This window comes from Pelobates fuscus, chromosome 2 (genome assembly GCF_036172605.1).
Source record: "Pelobates fuscus isolate aPelFus1 chromosome 2, aPelFus1.pri, whole genome shotgun sequence".
Classification (NCBI taxonomy): Eukaryota; Metazoa; Chordata; class Amphibia; order Anura; family Pelobatidae; genus Pelobates; species Pelobates fuscus.
The window spans coordinates 328,166,160-328,185,254 of record NC_086318.1 but is presented as its reverse complement, the minus strand read 5'-3'; the positions used below and the strand labels follow the sequence as shown (position 1 = coordinate 328,185,254).

At 38.3% G+C, this 19,095-nt stretch overlaps 1 protein-coding gene across 1 annotated transcript; it reads right to left on the bottom strand.

Moving 5' to 3' along the window:
* Nucleotides 1–460: 460 nt before the first annotated feature.
* CCNC (cyclin C) lies at nt 461–17,132 on the bottom strand. The gene is made up of 12 exons (XM_063441314.1): nt 16,984–17,132; nt 15,410–15,516; nt 13,699–13,783; nt 12,751–12,820; nt 11,034–11,085; nt 10,777–10,832; nt 9,106–9,141; nt 7,929–8,020; nt 6,406–6,473; nt 5,936–6,015; nt 4,139–4,257; nt 461–748 (listed from the first exon to the last, which is right to left on the bottom strand). The coding sequence occupies exons 1-12, from the start codon at nt 17,013–17,015 to the stop codon at nt 694–696; spliced, it is 852 nt and encodes a 283-aa protein (XP_063297384.1). The 5' UTR covers nt 17,016–17,132; the 3' UTR covers nt 461–693.
* Nucleotides 17,133–19,095: the final 1,963 nt, after the last annotated feature.

The window sequence follows — 19,095 nt, the reverse complement described above, 5'->3', positions numbered from 1 at the left end:
TTACCTATTCAATCAAGACTCCACAGATAAATACAGGACTGATCGATTTTGTTTGGGTGTGGATCTAAACAAGTTTTTAAACAAGTCTAGGGCTCGATGGAAGCAACATTGGGACCCTGGGGTTAAAAGTCATACATTTCAAAAACAAAAAAGGGGGGGGGGGGAGTTTAGGAGGGGAATTATGGAGAAATGCAAAACCATGTTTCAAAAGAGATTTATGTAAAAATAAAAGTGGAAAGCCACCTTCTTTGGTTGAGGATTTGTGCACTAGCCAGATCAAATAATTTAATAATGTGCATTAGTCAGACACCCATAAGTTTAACTGAACAAGTGATCTGCCACATACTGTAGTTTGATAACCACAACTATTGTTCTCAGTAATAAATTCCTTTTGGGCATCATCAATGAGCACAAAGGACTAACAAAACATTATGTACTTTTTATTTTAAATATTATTGAAAAAAAGTGGTTAAAATCTAGAAATTTGAAGACATGAGAATTTAATAATCCTTTTAAAATATGGAATAGACAATACTTCACACAAACATTCATTTACAAATCAGCCCTGCAAACAAGGTTTGAAAATTCATCCTAAATTCAGAAGACGCCTCGCTTCTAGACTTTCACTGTACAGATATTAATTCAGAAAGTGGGGATTAGGCAGTTGGTCCAGTCCTGGATATTTGGTCTATATCATGATTGGCTATAACTGGAGCTTTGGCTTCCATTTGGTCCCTGATCCCCTTCACTGCAAAATGAAAAAAAGTGTTACTTTCAATCACAAACACAATTTGAACGGTTTTAAGTCACTAGACAGACCAGGTCATATCACAGATACACCAGCTTGGGTCAATCCACCAATTTAGCAACTTCATTCGGGCTTTTATCTGTACATATAGGTCCTAAATTGTTTGTTCAGTAGCTAAAAAGGACTTTACTTTCAAAGTATTCCTTCTTGACCTTTAAACTAGTTATATATTGCATCACACCAATAAGTTATCACCACCTGCTTTTTCATAAAGTACAGGATGTAGCACAAACATAACCATTTCAGTCTCACACACCAGTACTGATGAAAGTCTCCTGTGCAAGACTGAAACATTGAAGTACAGGTGATACTCGAAAAATTAGAATATCGTGCAAAAGTTCATTTATTTCACTAATGCAACATAAAAGGGGAAACTAATATATGAGAGACGCATTACATGCAAAGCAAGATAGTTCAAGCCGTGATTTGTCGTAAGTGCAATGATTTATGGCTTACAGCTCATGAAAACCCCTAAATCCACAATCTCAGTAAATTAGATTACATGCAATCAATAAAACAAGGAGTGTACATAGAACAATATCGGACCTCTGAAAAGTATAAGCATGCATATGGACTCAGTACTTTGTTTGGGCCCCTTTTGCAGCAATTACTGCCTCAATGCGGCGTGACATGAAAGCCATCTGCCTGTAGCACTGCTGAGGTGTTATGGAAGACCAGGATGCTTAAATAGCGGCCTTCAGCTCTTCTGCATTGTTCGGTCTCATGTCTCTCATCTTTCTCTTGGCAATGCCCCATAGATTCTCTATGGGGTTCAGGTCAGGCGAGTTTGCTGGCCAATCAAGCACAGTAATCCCACGGTCATTGAACCAGGCTCTGGTGCTTTTGGCAGTGTGCTGGAAAATGGTCAGCATCCCCATAAAGCTCGTCTGCAGAAGGAAGCATGAAGTGCTCCAAAATCTCCTGGTAGATGGCTGCGTTGACCCTGGACTTAATGAAGCACAGTGGACCAACACCAGCAGATGACATGGCTCCCCAAATCAACACAGACTGTGGAAACTTCACACTGGACTTCAAGCATCTTGCAGTGTGTGCCTCGCCATTCATCCTCCAGTCTCCGGGTCCTTGGTTTCCAAATGAGATGCAAAAGTTGCTCATCAGAAAAATGGACTTTGGACCAGATCTGTTTTTGTTTAGCCCAGGTAAGACGCTTCTGACGTTGTTTGTTGTTCAGGAGCGGCTTGACAAGAGGAATACAACATCTGAAGCCCATGTCCAGGATCAGTCTGTGTGTGGTGGCTGTTGATGCACTGACTCCAGCCACAGTCCACTCCTTGTGAAAGTCCCCCAACACATTTGAATGGCCTTGTGCACCTTTTTCTTCCACACTTTTCCCTTCCACATAACTTTCTATTAATGTGCTTTGATACAGCACTTTGGGAACATCCAACTTCCTTCGCAATTACCTTTTGAGACTTTCCCTCCTTATGGAGGATGTCAATGATGGTTTTCTGCACAACTGTCAGGTCAGCAGTCTGCCCCATGATTGTGATTCCTACTGAACCAGACTGAGAGGCCATTTAAAGGCTCATAAACCCTTTGCATGTGTTATGGCTTACTTAGCTGATTAGAGTGGGACATTGTGAGCCTAGAATATTGCACCTTTTCACAATATTCTAATTTACTGAGATTGTGTATTTGGAGTTTTCATGAGCTGTAAGCCATAATCATCGCACTTATGGCAAATCACGTTTTGAACGATCTTGCTTTGCATGAAATGCGTCTATCATATATTAGTTTCCCCATTTACGTTGCATTAACTGAAATAAATGAACTTTTGCACGACATTCTAATTTTTCGAGTATCACCTGTATACTAGATCCTGCTTACTAAGAAAAAGCAGTAAAGATTTTCTACAGCAAAGCCAATGAACTTCTTAATTGTTGTGAAGACACACACACACACACACACACACAACATACATGATCCAGCGCACTTCCTCAGCTACTTCACAGCTCACAGATTTTAAGTGCCAAAACAAAATCACACACTCCTGAAACAGACAATTGAAATTATAGACAAAAAGTCTAAAGCTTCAGATTAATTTATTCCTTCACTGAGTTTTGCAAGTAAAACTAGCTATCTAACTGGATTTAAAAACGATCTAGGATACCTGGTGATTGCTGAAGTAGCTTAGTATAGTGCAGCTTGAAATCAAATAGATTAATCAATATTATTCCTGAGATCTAGGACATTTACAAGTGTAATACATTTTTATTATTATTTTTTTATAAAATACACAGTGTGAGAAATCCGATTGCCAGTCATGGGGAAAGAAAGAAAAAGACAAAGTGCTTTTTATAGGTGTTCTAGCTTTCCTGAAAAAATAAAAAATAAAAGCTAATCTACTTTTATTTTCCAAGTGATCCAAGAATTATACCTCTACAATTGTTGTTGTATAGCTCACAGCTAGAGTCCTTAGTTGACATTTCACAACAGCTCTGTATGTACCCCTACTACATTAGGGGTAGTTACATTTCTACAAGCAAAAAACAAAATGTTTCAATGGCAAACTTGTAAAATTATAATTTATACAATTATACATTTCTCTGCTCCCTAACCCATATTACATTAAAACTGATGTAATATGGATTAGTCACAGTGATTCTACTTTGTTTAACATTCTTTAGCCAGCACTAGTCACTTTAAAAAGGAGATTTTGACATATAAAACAGAAAAAATGGGCGTGATTGAACAGGTGGCGTCACTGAATCTCAGTAGTAGCATACGAATAGCAATTCTAGGAGCAAAATTCTAAAATTCCCTCCTCCTTTAGATGCTCACCCAGGCTCCACTTCAAAAAAAAAAAAAAATATCATTAAAAACCCACTTCTTCATAAAAGCGTATCAATTAAACTGTTAATAGCTCCCAACTGATTCCTCTTCTGCAACTGTCACTAGTCTAATACTATCCTTACCTTTTTGTGTCATTTTACCCAACTCCCTCTAGCATGTAAGCTCATTGAGCAGGGCTCGCAACCCCTCTGTTCCTGCGTGTCAAACTTGTCTGGTTACAACTACATGTCTGTTCCCATTGTAAAGCGCTGCGGAATTTGATGGCGCTATATAAATATCATAATAAAGATAGTATCAGTCCGCCTGAAATACCAACACAGCACCTGTTCCTTTTATAAAACCTAAAAATAGGATTTCTTTTAAAAAGGTCTGTACACAAATAACAACAACAACAACAAAAAAAACTAACAGAAATTGCACTGCTTTAAAATAGAGTGCATTTCTTGCTAAAGATTTGCTTTTACTCACAAAGGAGCAGTTAATTGCATGTAGTTCATAAACTGGTTTGTGATTAACCTGTTTGGTGGAGGCTTGGGTTTGGGCATTTTGCTAAGGATAGCAGCCATTTCCTTCCTCTCATCAAAGTTCTTCCACTGTTCATAAAGCTTCAGAATAACTCTTATGATTTCCAAGATCTTTAAATAGGAACAGAAAAAATAAATATATACATATGATAAAATGGATTATATTTCTGCATTTAAGCGATACAAATGTTTTCTTTATTTACAAAAAGCCTTTATTAGGTCTGCTAGAGAGAGATGGAGTAGACAGCCTTAAGTTGCATTTTAGGGACACCATAGTTACCCAGACTACTTAATCTCATCGAAGTCGTCTGGGTGCAGTGTCCCAGTCCCACTTAGTCCTGCAATGTAAATCATTGCAATTTTTGAGAAACTGCAGGACTAAAACTGCCTCTAGTGGCTGTCAGACAGCCACTAGAGACACTTCCTGGTAGCTAACCAAGCTTTGGTCTCCTAAGTGACGCTGGATGTCCTTACGCTCTGCATGAGGACAGCCAGCGTCAGTAGAATCTATATAGGAAAGCATTGAAGCAATTATCATGAGCATTAGCACCCCTCTCCCTCCAAATCAAATTACATTGGAAGAGATGGAGTGCAGACTCAGCAGTGAGGGAGATTGATGCTGGAATTGAAAAAGTACACAAATCATGCCGGTAGGGAGGGGGAGAGGGAACTATAATGTAAGGAATACAACTTTGTATTCTTTATACTATAGAAACCCTTTAAAGAAACACTCCAAGCACTAAACTACAGCATGCTAATGGAAGCTCCATATTATTATTGCTATAAAAGTGGATGTGATTAGTCCAGCAGAAAATAAGTCAAACCACTCCTTGTGTGTGTGTGTGTGGGGGGGGGGGGGGGGGGGGGGGTATATTCCTAGGACCATAACCATTACAGTTAGCTGTACTAAATATGGTGCTTGGAGTGTTCAGCCTTCATTTACACAAGGTTTGTCAGTCTTCATCCTTCCCTTGATATGCTGGGATTCAAGACTGTCAGGATCGTGACAGGGATCCAACACGCAGAATGCAAACAGGAGTAGGTACGTATATCGGACCTTAGAATGGCCAGACTAACGTAAGGAGTGGACAAAGAATGGTCAGAGACAATCCGAGGTCGAGGGAACGAGAGAACAGGTAAGCGAGAGACAAGCTGAGTCAAAAGGATAAGAGAAGTAAGCAGGGTCTAAAATACAAAGCCAAATCAATAACCAGATACACAAGAGAAGTAAGAGCACTGAGTGACCAGACTAGCTAGAACCACGACAGGGCAATGAATCATTGCAAATACATCTATTTTATACCTTGGTTCTTTAATTGTTGACCACGCCCCCAAAAAGTCCTGATTTGCGGTTTCTGGCGGGTCGTGACGTCATGACGTCAGCTATTGAGCGCCGCGTCATAAAAGGAGGCGGGGCTATCGCGGCCGGCGTGTAAACGGCCGGAAAGGCTGAAGTGATCGGGTGAAGCAGCCCTCTTTTGAGGAACCACGTCTAGGTGTACCACAGGTACCATGACAAAGACTATCACAAGCAACCTTCGGAATTCCAGATGTTTTGGACTACACCTCCCATGATGCTTTGCCAGCATTATGGGAGATGTAGTTCACAAGATCTGGAGTGCAAAAGGTTGCCTACCCCCTGCTCTATCATATAAATGCTATAGTTAAATAGTTTGTAAAGGAGTTCAGCAAATGCAACCAGTTACTATGGTGCAGTGGTATTAAAGTAAAATACATAGGAGAACACAGATCTATAGGAGGAATTACAGAAACTGTTAGAAATAAATACCTTTTCCATATCTACTGAAAGTTCAGCAAACCATTGTCTTGCATCCTTCTGTTGAACAACACATGCAACATGAAGACAAGCTAGAAAAGAACACACAAACATATATAAAAGCTTGGAGCACAATGATGTACAAGTCAATACTTTGTGCATGTGTATCATATTTACAGAACCTGGATTTCTATGAAATCATTTCAGATGCATGAATGCGGATCTCATTGCAATGCAAGCATTTAGAGCAGCTATGTGATAATGCCTGCATAAACAACCATTTGCATAATTTAAAGGAGAAGTTTGTTGTCTGATAAATGTCCATGCAGTAAAACCAGAACAAAATTAATTTTCATATACCAAGTGCTGATCTTGGTTTCTACGAAACATGAAGATGAATGCTAAAATGTTAAACTGATATTCTCTAGATTGAGTAGACTATGGCTACCCTATCTAAATACAGATATATATTACAAACTTACCTAGTGCAATCATAAAAGGAGGGTATAGCAGACAAAGATCTGTTCTGTAAGTGTCATTTACTATTCTCCTGGGGGGGGGAAAAAGGCATCATCATGCAGATCACAGCAATTTGTTTTCTTACATTTATAAGTGAAAACCTGTATTTCATTTAAATTTGACAATTCTAAGGATGGTACACTTTCAGGATAAGAATAATGGACATATTGTGCAGTTGAACCACTTATAACTTGCATTTACCCTTTTCCACGAGATAAGGAAATATGTTTAATTACATTTATAGTAAAAATATTTAAAGTGAACAATTACTTACCTTAACTTGCTTCCATATACATTGAATACACCATATATTATAAAGATGCATGGTGCATTCAATGTTAAAATAAAGATCGACTTACTTTTCCTCCATTCCAGCGCCGCTTTGTGGGCGTCACTCTTTGTGTAACACCTACCTCCTGTTAGTCCTCTGCCCAACTCTGTTCTTCTTTGATGCATCCCCAAGCAGGACAAATCTCGTCAGTGACGTTGGCACGCTGGCTACATTGCCAGCATTGGAACGAAGTGACCTCATGTCATTCCTATACTCCTTAGATGGCACTTGTATGCCGAGGCATTGACTGACAGCTAGGGTAAAAACCTAAATTTTTAAAATATCTTTTTCTCCTAATCAATATATTTGCTAGCAAAACCGCTAACACAATGTATAGATAAATGCTTATGCTCAATTTAATGAGCATAAGTGGTTTGGGGCATGACAGGTGCCCTATAAAGTAATACTTTAAGCACCACAACAACTAGCTGGATTCGACTCCCTGCCAGAGGGACAGAAGTTCTAAAGCAGGAACTCCCATTAGCTCTCCTAAGCCAATTCTGGCTATGCAGAGAAAGTTTCACATCTTAACTAGCTAAGCAGTCATGTTGACTCACTCTATTGTTATCTGACCAACTGTTGTTCATTTTAACTGGTCTGTGATTGCTCTGTATGGAAACTGCTGGTCAGACCGCAGTGTATGGCCCAATATGGCTGCTCAGCCAGATTTGAAAACAATATATAAATTAATAAATAAAAATGGGGGAGGGGGAATGACTATATATATAGTGAAATTTGATAACAGTTGTCTTTTAATCAAAGTGCATCTAGTCATGACAAATATCCCTTTCCCACAGGGTTTAATAATGGCAAATCCAACAGTGTCTTAAGTATCATAAATTAATCACTGAGATTCTAACTTTAGAGCAATTTAATCAGGAAGAGAGAGGCTAACGTGCTGTGCTAATGGATCGATGAGGTAGGTTGGAGATGACACTAGCACGGTTTTTCACTCAAGTGAGAATTCAAAGTAAATTTCACATTTAAGGTCAAAATAGCCAAGTCAGACATGCTTTCAGTTTTGGCCTTGAATTTGAAATTCACTTTGAATACTCATTTTAGTGAATAACCCTCTTCTCGTCAGTTCTAGATTTTGTAAATGCATCATACAACTCTTGTAACCAGACCTCAAACTAATCACTGATAGAAAATTACCATGCTAGTGGAAGCAGCATATCCTCCTGTCCCATGTCTTGTACATACTGGAGCAAGGGTCGATAAGGATGATACACTATCAAGCAACAATCCTGCATACAATTAGACAAAAGAAAAGTAAAACAATGAAATGTCATGCTGACTGGCCAAGGTCAATCACTGAAACAAAGGATGATCTTGCAGTCTAAATAGGAACACACAGTAGTATTAATTATTTTATAAAACAAAAATCAAAAACGTGAGTACTTACATTTTACGCTAAAACTACAAAAACATCAATTGACATATTCAATCTTAACAGCTCTGAGCTCCATCCATTACGTTTTACAGTGATATTTTTAACTATCAACCAGCAGACACCAAGTATGTTGTCAAACAGTTTGATTACTTACATTGGGGAGAGGGGAGGAGGAGAGGGGGGTCTTTAATCCGCACCACCACTGGATTAGAAGTAAGCAATAATTTTATTTTTGAGATTCAAGGAGCCCCAAAACTCAATTAAATAGAACTCACCAAGGTTACAAAATAAATGTATTTATATCTAATTCTGGAAAGATTCTCTAACCTTGTCAGTGCTAGATAGTTTAGCAGTCTCTGTGCCATTCCAAGAAGGATTTCCCTTCAGGCACTCTCAGTGACTGTTCTGGGCAAGAAATGAGAAAGTAGGAGGATGGTGCTTATCTGTTCTGAAAACTTACAGCTAGCAAATTCCCATGTGTAACTTCACTCATGATGGAATGCAGGTTTCAGTAGTACAGGGATCCTCACACACAGGGGTGGGAGGGGAGGAGGGGGGGCATAGCACAGTTATCACAGCTAAATTTCCACTGGTCAATGGACTTTTTACCATTATAAACAGCAATCCCAAGACTAGTACTATTCCCTTAAAACATATTGTATATTGCATGGTGGATATCAAAAGAAAGTGTCTGCTGCAATTTGGTAACAAGCAGTCACCTATTCTATGAACGAGATAGTTCTGACTACTGCAAGAGTCTTGTCTGGGCTTTTGAGGGATGGGGAGGGGGGATTAATAAATTCTAATTTGTACTATTGCTTGTTTAACTCTATACACTAAAATGTCTTGAAATAATTCGACCAAGAGAGAAAGGAACTTTGGCGAATAGGATTCATAACTCCCATGACACTGATAAAAATGTATACATATATTACCTACCATCAACTCTAACAAGTAGAATTCACATTCCAATATCTGCACAAAGAAAAAGAAATTACATTTTTACAAATGATATAGCTGCAAACAATTACTCCAACAAACACTGATGTTTATATTAAACTGACTAATTTTGAATTTGTGACATTACTAAATTTTGTGCCAACAGCTTGTTACCATGGTGATAACAAGATGTTGCTTTTAAACTGTGGTGGATTCACCTTAACTTTTAATTGTATGAAAATGATGAATTCATGCAGATGTTAGACAAAAATAGTTGAATTTGGAAAACAAAATCGTCAGTTAAGTTGATGTTTTGCCCTTAGATATGAATTCTGAACGTTCACAGTAGTAAATCTCTCTCAAAAATGTTTGGAATAAAAAGACATGGTAAAACTAGTAGAGGGAAGAACACAAGGAAGGCCTTCAATGTGTAAAATTATAGACTTACAATGTTATTTACTACATGAGAGAATTTAAAGTGGAATTTTCACTTTAGTAAATAATCCTTACAGACTTGTTATTTTAACTCTGTAGATTTAACATTTTGCTTCCTGTCCACAAGTGTATATTTATTTTTCTCTTAAAGGCAGTTGCTTACTAAAGGCCTTAAATTAAAACAAGAGCGGGCACGGAGCAGATTTTTAGATTTTAGAAATTCATTGGTTTCTGATTAGCCCCACAAAAAGGTATACAGTTACAGCCAGCATACTACATGTAAAACATCCCAGTAAGAAGATTTGATCATTTTTTTTGCCGTTAGAAGAGGAAAATGTCACTCCACAGTTGCAGCACCTATTTAGCTCCATTAAGTACTTAAGTGTAGCATTGTTAATAGTCTCAAAATGACTGATGAAGCATAACAATGACCTTCAATGGCAACAAGTACAATCATCAGGTGATGAAATCGCTCAATAGAAGGTAAATATGTTTGTGAAAAAGTAAATATGACAACGCTTTTGTAACTAACTTTTTTTTGTTGGTAAAATTAAACAGATACCCTAAGCTCCAAAACAACAACAACTTACTGATCAACACTGCCATTTAGGAGTTCAATCAGTTTTGTTAGGGTATATACAGCCCTAACCACACCTCCCCTGGCTGTGACTCACACATTCTACATGAAAATATAATTTAATTGTCATGTGACAGCACAGTGTTATCTCCTGCTCTGTTAATTAAACTCCAGCAATACACAGGAGGCTCTCACATGCTATTATCATTGCAGGAGAAATTCCCATAGGAAAGCATAGGGAGGCTATTGCGCATGCGCACTGCACCAATCAGCATCTTCTAAAATATGCATTGAATCAATGTTCAGCATCCTCTGAGCAGAGCGTGGAGAAACTGAACATCGGTGTTGCACAACCCAGGAAGCACCGCTAGTGGCTGTCTGAGTGTTTACATTCAAAAGCCTGTAGGGACAGGCTGTAGACAACAGAACAACTACGTTAAGCTGTACTTGTTCTGGTGACTATAGTGTCCCTTTAAGCTGAAGTTGTTTTGGTGCATATCCCTTTAACTTAAGAAGACTAATATTTTGTACTACCAACATGTAGCTGTAACAGTGATACTGCATGAAACTACAAGTGCTACAATAGAGGGTTTTTTTTGCTTTTGTGTTTTATTTATTTTTTAAGATCAACTAGACATGCTTTTATAGTGTTCACTTACATGGTTCATCCTATAAGGGAACTCCTTTGGAAACGCATGGGAAAACCTAGTCTTTACTAGAAAGTGGGTGAAAAAGAAAAAAAAGGGGGAAAACAGTTATAACAGCACATTATTACCATGACAGTACATATCACAAAGCCATAATGTGCAGTAGAAGTGAAAACCATGCTTGAACTACAAAAAGTAAAATTATATCACAACACATGGTTGATCCTTCAGTGCTTATTCTTATTTAAGCAAGTATAAGCTATACTTACATACAGATGTAGCAGCAGATATTAACCTTGTGTTGGACACAACACCAAACTCCTGAAAAGCAGAAAATGGAAACGCGGATTTACAATCCTGACCTTCTGCTGTATATTTGATTTGATATATCAATATAATAAAACCAGAGAAAAATAGGTAGCAAGAGGGGTGAGAACGGGCAACAGCTCAATTAGTCTGCCCTTCAATGGGTCCCCGCTCAGATCAGATGTGCCATTACAGACAGAACATCTCTGAAGCAAATCAGACTGGTCCCACCCATACGGGCAGATATATCAATATAATAAAAACATTTTTAAAATCGGAGAATGTTTTCTTTGTTTCAAGAATATTTAACTAGTTAACCACTAAGACACTGTATATCATATGTAAAGACTGTCAGAGATATTGATACACACCTTAAACTAAACACTTATTTGACAATTGTCACTTAACTCATTTACCTTACCACATCTACATACAGTCTGCATTAAGGTATACGAAAATATTGCACTCCTTCAAATCCAGGGTAACCTTTTCAGCCCTTAAAGGGACACTCCAGGCACCCAGACCACTTCTGCTCATTGGAGTGGTCTGGGTGCCAACTCCCACTACCCTTAACCCTGCAAGTGTAAATATTGCAGTTTTTCATAAACTGCAATATTTACATTGCAGGGTTAACTCCACCTCTAGTGGCTGTCTATTAGACAGCCACTAGAGGTCACTTCCTGGGTTCTAGCACAGGTTTCCTGTGCTAGAGCGTCGCTGGACGTCCTCACGCTGTGTGAGGACCTCCAGCGTCGCTCAAAACCCCATAGGAAAGCATTGAAATGATTTTTCAATGCTTTCCTATGGGGAGACGTAATGCGCATGCGCGGAATTTCCGCGCATGCGCATTAGGTCTCCTCGGCCGGTGAGCGAGATTAGTCTCGCCCACCGGCCGACGTAATCACCAGGAGGAGCGTCGCGGAGGCGGAGACAGCGGCGAGGGACATCGCCGCTGTCCCAGGTAAGTGACTGAAGGGGTTTTCACCCCTTCAGTAACCGGGGATTGGTGGGTGGGAGGGAGAGGGACCCTCCCGTGCCAGAAAAACGGATCGTTTTTCTGGCACTGGAGTTTCCCTTTAAGATTTCAAACATTGAAGGGGCACACATTTTACATTATTATTACTATTATTACTGGCATTTTTACAGGCCCAACAGACTCCGTAGCACTTAACAATATTATAAGAGGGGTTATTTAACTATGAATTGGACAATTACAAAATATAAATAAAAAAAATTACAGGAACGACAGGTTGAAGAGAACCCTGCTCAAACAAGCTTACAGTCTAGGGGATTAGTTCAGTATGTAGGTGACATTTATTTATGCTGGATGCAGTTTTTGTGTGTCTATATTCTATTATTATTATTATAGAATATAGACTATAATAGGCTGAATGCACTCCATAATTATAATAAATAAATACAAATAATAATAGTAATAATACTCAACATTGAATATAGCAATTAAAACTGGTTTGGCTAGGTTTCAAGTAAATGTGACATTCACAAAGTGCTAATGAAGTCATGACTAGGAAATGTATCTCTTACTAATGAGTGCCTTGATCCAAAGAGGGTTGGAAACCACAAGTCTACACTACTCTCAGGTTCTTTCCCTGACTTGCTACTACTATGTGCCACTTATTTATACCTCATTTATTTAAAAAAACATTACGTTTGACGTACCTCTACTTTAGATGCCAAAAACACACATGTAGGTGCCATTAAAACTGGATCTATACTTTTTAATGAATATCTAGGGGGAAAAGAAAGAGGGGGGAAAAAAAGCATAGATTCTTTAAAATTAAACCAATAAGTACACATAATTAAAGGCAGTGAGCTAATCAAACATACTGATGTGTTTTGATAAATTCCCTTATACAGAATGTAATTTCCATAACACAAACAATATCAGAGAGAGAAGAAAAACAACTCTCTGTACTTCTGTTATTGGTTAAAGTGAACCTTACGCACTCCATTTACCATAATGATAAATATTTTACTTGACTTGCAAAGTGTTCAATACAAAAGTAGATTTCTTAAAGTGATTAGCTCTAAAAAGTGATGTTAAAGTGTAAAAGGGAAGGACTCACAAACAGATTGTGCCTGTTGGTTCCACTGGTTTCCATTGCAATTGCCCCACCTTCAGTACCTTAGACTACAGCATTGTGAAATATCCCCCAATGTTTCATTTTTTCCACACAGTCACACATTATTTCTTCAATATAGTAGATAAGTAAATGTATATGAGAAATCACAGTTCTTCTTTAAATAGTATAATAGAACAAAGAAAGAAATAAAAACAAACAACTTCAACATTTCAAACATCTGTTTCTGCTGTAGATACAGACATTAATTATGTATCACCTCTCCAACAGTTTTTGCCATCAGGCACCATGGGTGTTACACCAATATAGTACCCAACACCACCCCCTCGAACACATATAGCTCTGCGAGGGAACCTTCTCCAAGGACACTGAATGCCAAGAGTTCAGTGACAGGTGAGGGTAGGTACCATATGTTTACACCTATACATTTGCTAGCATGTCTGCATTTTCTAACAAAATAAATGTTCACAGGAAGTGTTCTGCTGCAATGCATTTTAACACATAGTAAAACAATTCAACAACTCACCTTGCATAAAATCGTTTAAAGTAAACTGTGGCAGTGGCAATAACTTGTTGTCTTAATTTAAGGTGCTCTCCTAATGCTTGGATGACTACAAAAAAAATAAAAAATAAAAATTACAAGAGTGCAATTAGATGTTTTCTTAAAAAAAAAAAATGTAGCAATGTTGAAACTCAAATAGAAGAATGGAAAGAATACTATTAGGTCTGATGCACAGAATATGTTGAAACACTAACATGAAAACTACATATGTTTACATCGTTCTGCCTGAGATGAGGAGAAATAAAGGGACGTTCAAGCGAGTACTGCTACTATTTTACCACTCAAAACATAAGCAAGCATAATGCTATATTGGTTATTTCCATTGAGACAAAGCTCAGGAGACCTCTATGATGTTTAACCTGTACTCAAATGAAACCAAAGAACAAAAGTGTAAGGGGTGGATACTATTACTACTGTAAAATTTTGACAGAAAAGTAAAAAGCTCCAAATATGAACTGAGTTTATCTGCCATTGTCTTCTGTCATTAGAATTATAGAAAGTGATTCATAAACTATACAGAACACACTAGTTTAGAATATATCAGTTCAATAACTTGTTGCCCAGTGGATTTTGAGGTGTATGCACATAGATAGGGGAAAATCTGCTAGATGTAAATACAATAAAGAAACATAGCGTTTAACTGTGTGGGGACTGGCACTGATTAATAGTTACAATTGGTCACTCACAGATTTGCAGAATTAAAAAAGCCTTGAGTGGTATCTTTCAGTGTCCAATATGTTGTCCCTCCTCACATGTTCCTCACAGAGCAGAATGTATGTATCTCAAAAGAAAAAGATATATACACGAATGTAGTACACTTCCAGAGTTAGATAAAAAAGTATTTAATGACTTACATATAAGTATAAAACAAACGGCTTGTCACCATGCACGTCCTACGCGTTTCGTCCTCGATATGGACTTCCTCAGGGACTTGGTGCAGTAAAGTGCAAAAATATAGAAGTAGCATCAGTGCTACTTCTATATTTTTGCACTTTACTGCACCAAGTCCCTGAGGAAGTCCATATCGAGGACGAAACGCGTAGGACGTGCATGGTGACAAGCCGTTTGTTTTATACTTATATGTAAGTCATTAAATACTTTTTTATCTAACTCTGGAAGTGTACTACATTCGTGTATATATCTTTTTCTTTTGAGATACATACATTCTGCTCTGTGAGGAACATGTGAGGAGGGACAACATATTGGACACTGAAAGATACCACTCAAGGCTTTTTTAATTCTGCAAATCTGTGAGTGACCAATTGTAACTATTAATCAGTGCCAGTCCCCACACAGTTAAACGCTATGTTTCTTTATTGTATTTACATCTAGCAGATTTTCCCCTATCTATGTGCATATATCTATTGAAGACAAGAGGAAGTCTTCGGGGGGTTATCGGGATACTTCACCTGAAACATTAAGGGAAGTCCTGGTTTGCTTTGAATCATATATATATATATATATATATATATATATATATATATATATATATATATATATATATATATATATATATATATATATATATATATATATATAATCTTTTTCTCACTGGGTTGTGTTCACATATATTGTTGATTTTGAGGTGTAGTCTGTGTGTCCACTTCTGTATTATAGGAGTACACTATATACACACACAAACACAGAATAAATTCAGCCTCCCAAAAGTAATTACCATTTGTAAAAAATATCTGCAATTTCCAGTACTCTTCTTCTGACAGGAATTTCAAGTCCTTTTGGCGTTCTTTCAACAAATCTTGTTTATCCAAAATCCATTGTAAACTAATTGGGAAACAAAAAAAAAAGTTTGAATACAGCTAAAGTATATGATGGCAACCATAATCAATTGTAAAGCAAGCAAGCAAATGGTAATACAACGGGTCTAGTTTTTCGAAACAGAATAAAAATCCAAACTAGAAATGCTCAGACAAAATAGTGGGTATGATCAGGGAGGGACTAAAATGGGAAAGAAATACAATGAGTTGCAATACAATTTTTTTTTTATTTTTTACAAATAAAGCAGGAGTCTAACCTACAAGACAGTCTAAAAAAGGTGAATTGTCATCACTAAGATGAGCAAAATGTGGTTCTCAGAAACACTGACAATGCATTAAATGTTAGTGTGTGTGAAAACAGAACTGTATTTGTGTAGATTGTCAGTATTTAGATGTATGTGGGCTAATCTCACGATCACTGGCAGCAATTCTGTTTGACTCTACACAGTTCAGGATTTCAAACACAGGGAACAGGAATATGTGGTTAAGTATTACTTTGGCTCTAAAAAAGCAATATGAGAGACAAAATACCTGACTGTTCAACAGCCCTCATAAAGACATAAGAGCACCCGAATGCTTCTTTTCTTACAATGCAGCAGAGAAACAAACATCAGCCTGCAGCTAGTGTGGGCACACTGCCTAAAACAATTACTTGTCTTGCCTCTTGGTTACAGGGCAGGGGGACAGTAAGTACACTGTAAAAGAACGTGTTGTATTTTATTTTTATTCACTTTTTATTAAAATTTGCAATATGCAATAGAGGGATACAGAAGTTAAAAAAGAGGGGGTATGGAGCACAAGTCAAATGTAACATCCAGCATACAATGTACATTCAAAACAAGTATGCTCTTACCCATCAAATAGGGGTACCTATCAATTAGTGGTGGGAGAAGGGCACAGAAATAAGAAAGGAAGGGGAGGGGAATCTGGTTGTGTTGTATTTTATTGCTTAATAGTACACATTCCAACATCAACAAAAAGTCTCACAAATAAATTTTCTGAAAACAATGTAACACACACACACAAAAAAATCCTTACAAAAATATTTCATACTACACAGACATTATATATATATATATATATATATATACATACATACACATACATATATACACACATACATACACACACACACACACACACACACACACACACACACACACACACACACACACACACACACACACTCACTCCCCCACACAGTTAACATGTAGTTACATGCTGATTTATGTTGGTATTTTCTATACTACTCAATGCAGAGTTAACATTTCCAAAGGGTTTGAATACTATATTTAAAGGGCCATGGCTGTGGTTTCCAGCCATTGTTACCATTAAGAAGGGGGTTGGTCTCACCTTACAGCACAGGTCAAGCTCTGCGCCTACTCTGAGTGCTATGGGAAGACCCCCGGTCCATGCAGCGCTCTATCACTCTGTCCCTCCCAGCCTTATTAATAATAATAGTAATAATACTTACTAGTGTGAGCTTTGCCAGAAATTACCCGCCATCAATACAGCTGCTGCAGCACCGTAAATGGGGCAGTGACGTAATCAACAACGTCACGAGAAGTTCCAGACTTGGGTATTATTTAGACTACTGTGAAAAGGAAGAGAGCCGGCGTACGTCCTGAAATAGCGCCGATAGGGAAACAAGGCAGACCCGGAACTAATGTTCTTTATCCAGTCGCTTACTTAGTTGTAGTGTCTGGATGTAATAGTTTTGGTCTATTTATTTATTTTTATAAATTAACTGTGGATTGTTGCGATTGTACATGTAGCCTATATCAGTTTTTATACTTTATTTTAATTAATGCAGCCAAAAAACAAAACAAAACAGTTAACCCAAAGTGGTTTGAATAAAACAAACCCCTGGGTTAAGTAGTTCCAATACATGTTTAGCTCTCTTGAGTATGTTTGCAGCTAACTGTTCCAGCATTGTCTGTTTTTGGAGAATTGTTTTATTTCAAGGGTAAACTTCTAATAGCATTCCTTCCAAGTGTCCCTATTCACTCGAGGCAGTCACTATTTTTGAGATGAAATTCCTTATTCCCTCTTTTCTATCCTAATGTACCATTTTTGTAGAAGCTTAGTTTTCTTAGTGTGTTTGAATTTATACCAGAGCCCTGCAGCAATTATGCTCACAGTAATGTGTCTTTAAACTGCAATTAATGCAATTAGAAATCGGTATGCATAAATAATATACACTCTTGTTCTAAACTAGTTTAGTAGATTGTTATTGGTGTAGCCTCTTTTATCTCCAACCTGGGCAGTAGCCTTGGGAACTTTGGGACTACTACATTGGCTGGAACAGGCCAGGAGTCCTGAGCCTCAGCAGAGGTATTGGGAGAATGGGGCATTTTGAAATTCAAAAGTACCCTCACCTAGTGATCAACGTCAACTGATATCGACCTTGCTAACACTGGAACAAGGACGACTCAGAAGCTGGAATTAAACCAACAGAACTTTACTTGCAACTTGGTAGAACAATAATGGTGATTCAACATCCACTGGTGAGAGTACCACTCCCAGATAATACAGCACCCTATATTGTGGTGGAATCTCAGTAAAAATAAATTTACTAGGACAAGATTGCCATGTGGCATATGTGTAAATGTTGTATCAGTTAGTTAGTTTCACGTAGCTAAGATACAATCAACACCGTATTGAGCAAATGCAGGAATGCAGAAACTGAAAACACTTCCCCCCTCCTCCATTGTTCTGGGTGAGCCATGTGGTCTAACAAGTTAGGGAAGTTAGGCTTTGTTCAGCTGATTGTGTAAAGAATATATGTGGGTAGAGTTAACTATAGGAGGAGCTATATGTCTATATCATGCATTTACACAGTCAGTTCTGGGCTCAGATCTTGTTGTATTTTGGTGACATAAGTCCCTCTGAGCCCCGATCGGTGATCCAATAAAGAATCTCTTCCTTCCTGAAGAAACCTGTGTCCATCTCTCTGTGCTTGGCTTCCGTCAGTTTCTCCGGTATCATTTGGTGCATTGGGCCGGGAAGCTCATCGTTCAACGGTAGCTGAGAAGCAGAGGCGTGAGACGGTCTATCTTTGCCCACGTTCTCTACGGCTGCACCCCTGAACTTCTGCGTGGACCTCCCTTCGTCTCGGCGCCACTGGTCTTTTGTCCAGGAGATCATCGGCCTCTACGTAGTAAGTGCTGGGGTGTCCCCGTCGATGAGTGTGAACCCAGGTTCAGGAACGAGGAGGTAAGACAACTGCTGTTTTAGACGGCAGACCCACTAGGGGTATACCGATTGTGCGGTAGGCCCAAAAGGGGTTTAAATCTGTGTATGGAATCTGCCCCCTCTGTCGGAGGGAAGGAGCGAAGGCGCACCGCTCAATCGAACGCTCTTTAGTAAGACCGTTTGATTTGGTTAGTCAGGCGGGGTTCTGGTGTAAATAGCCCTAGCCGGACACCGGTGTCTTGTCTAGACTAGCGTTCTAGGGTGTATATTACGTTCGCTAGGTCGGAGGGACCGGGAGACTAAGCGGCGTCTGTGTAAATTCGGTTCGCTAGCTCTCAACCTATCTTGGCTAAGTGGGAAGGCGTGTAAATTTGGAACCCACTAGATTTTT

Bases quoted from the DNA above. Each gene is read 5' to 3' on its own strand.
- CCNC (XM_063441314.1), bottom strand. From the start codon at position 17,015: ATGGCGGGTAATTTCTGGCAAAGCTCACACTA. The intron at 13,784-15,409 runs GTAATTACTTTT...TTTTTTTTGTAG, and splicing joins GCAGATATTTTTTACAAATG to TCATCCAAGCATTAGGAGAG. The intron at 4,258-5,935 runs GTATTTATTTCT...TCCTATTTAAAG, and splicing joins TTTCAGTAGATATGGAAAAG to ATCTTGGAAATCATAAGAGT.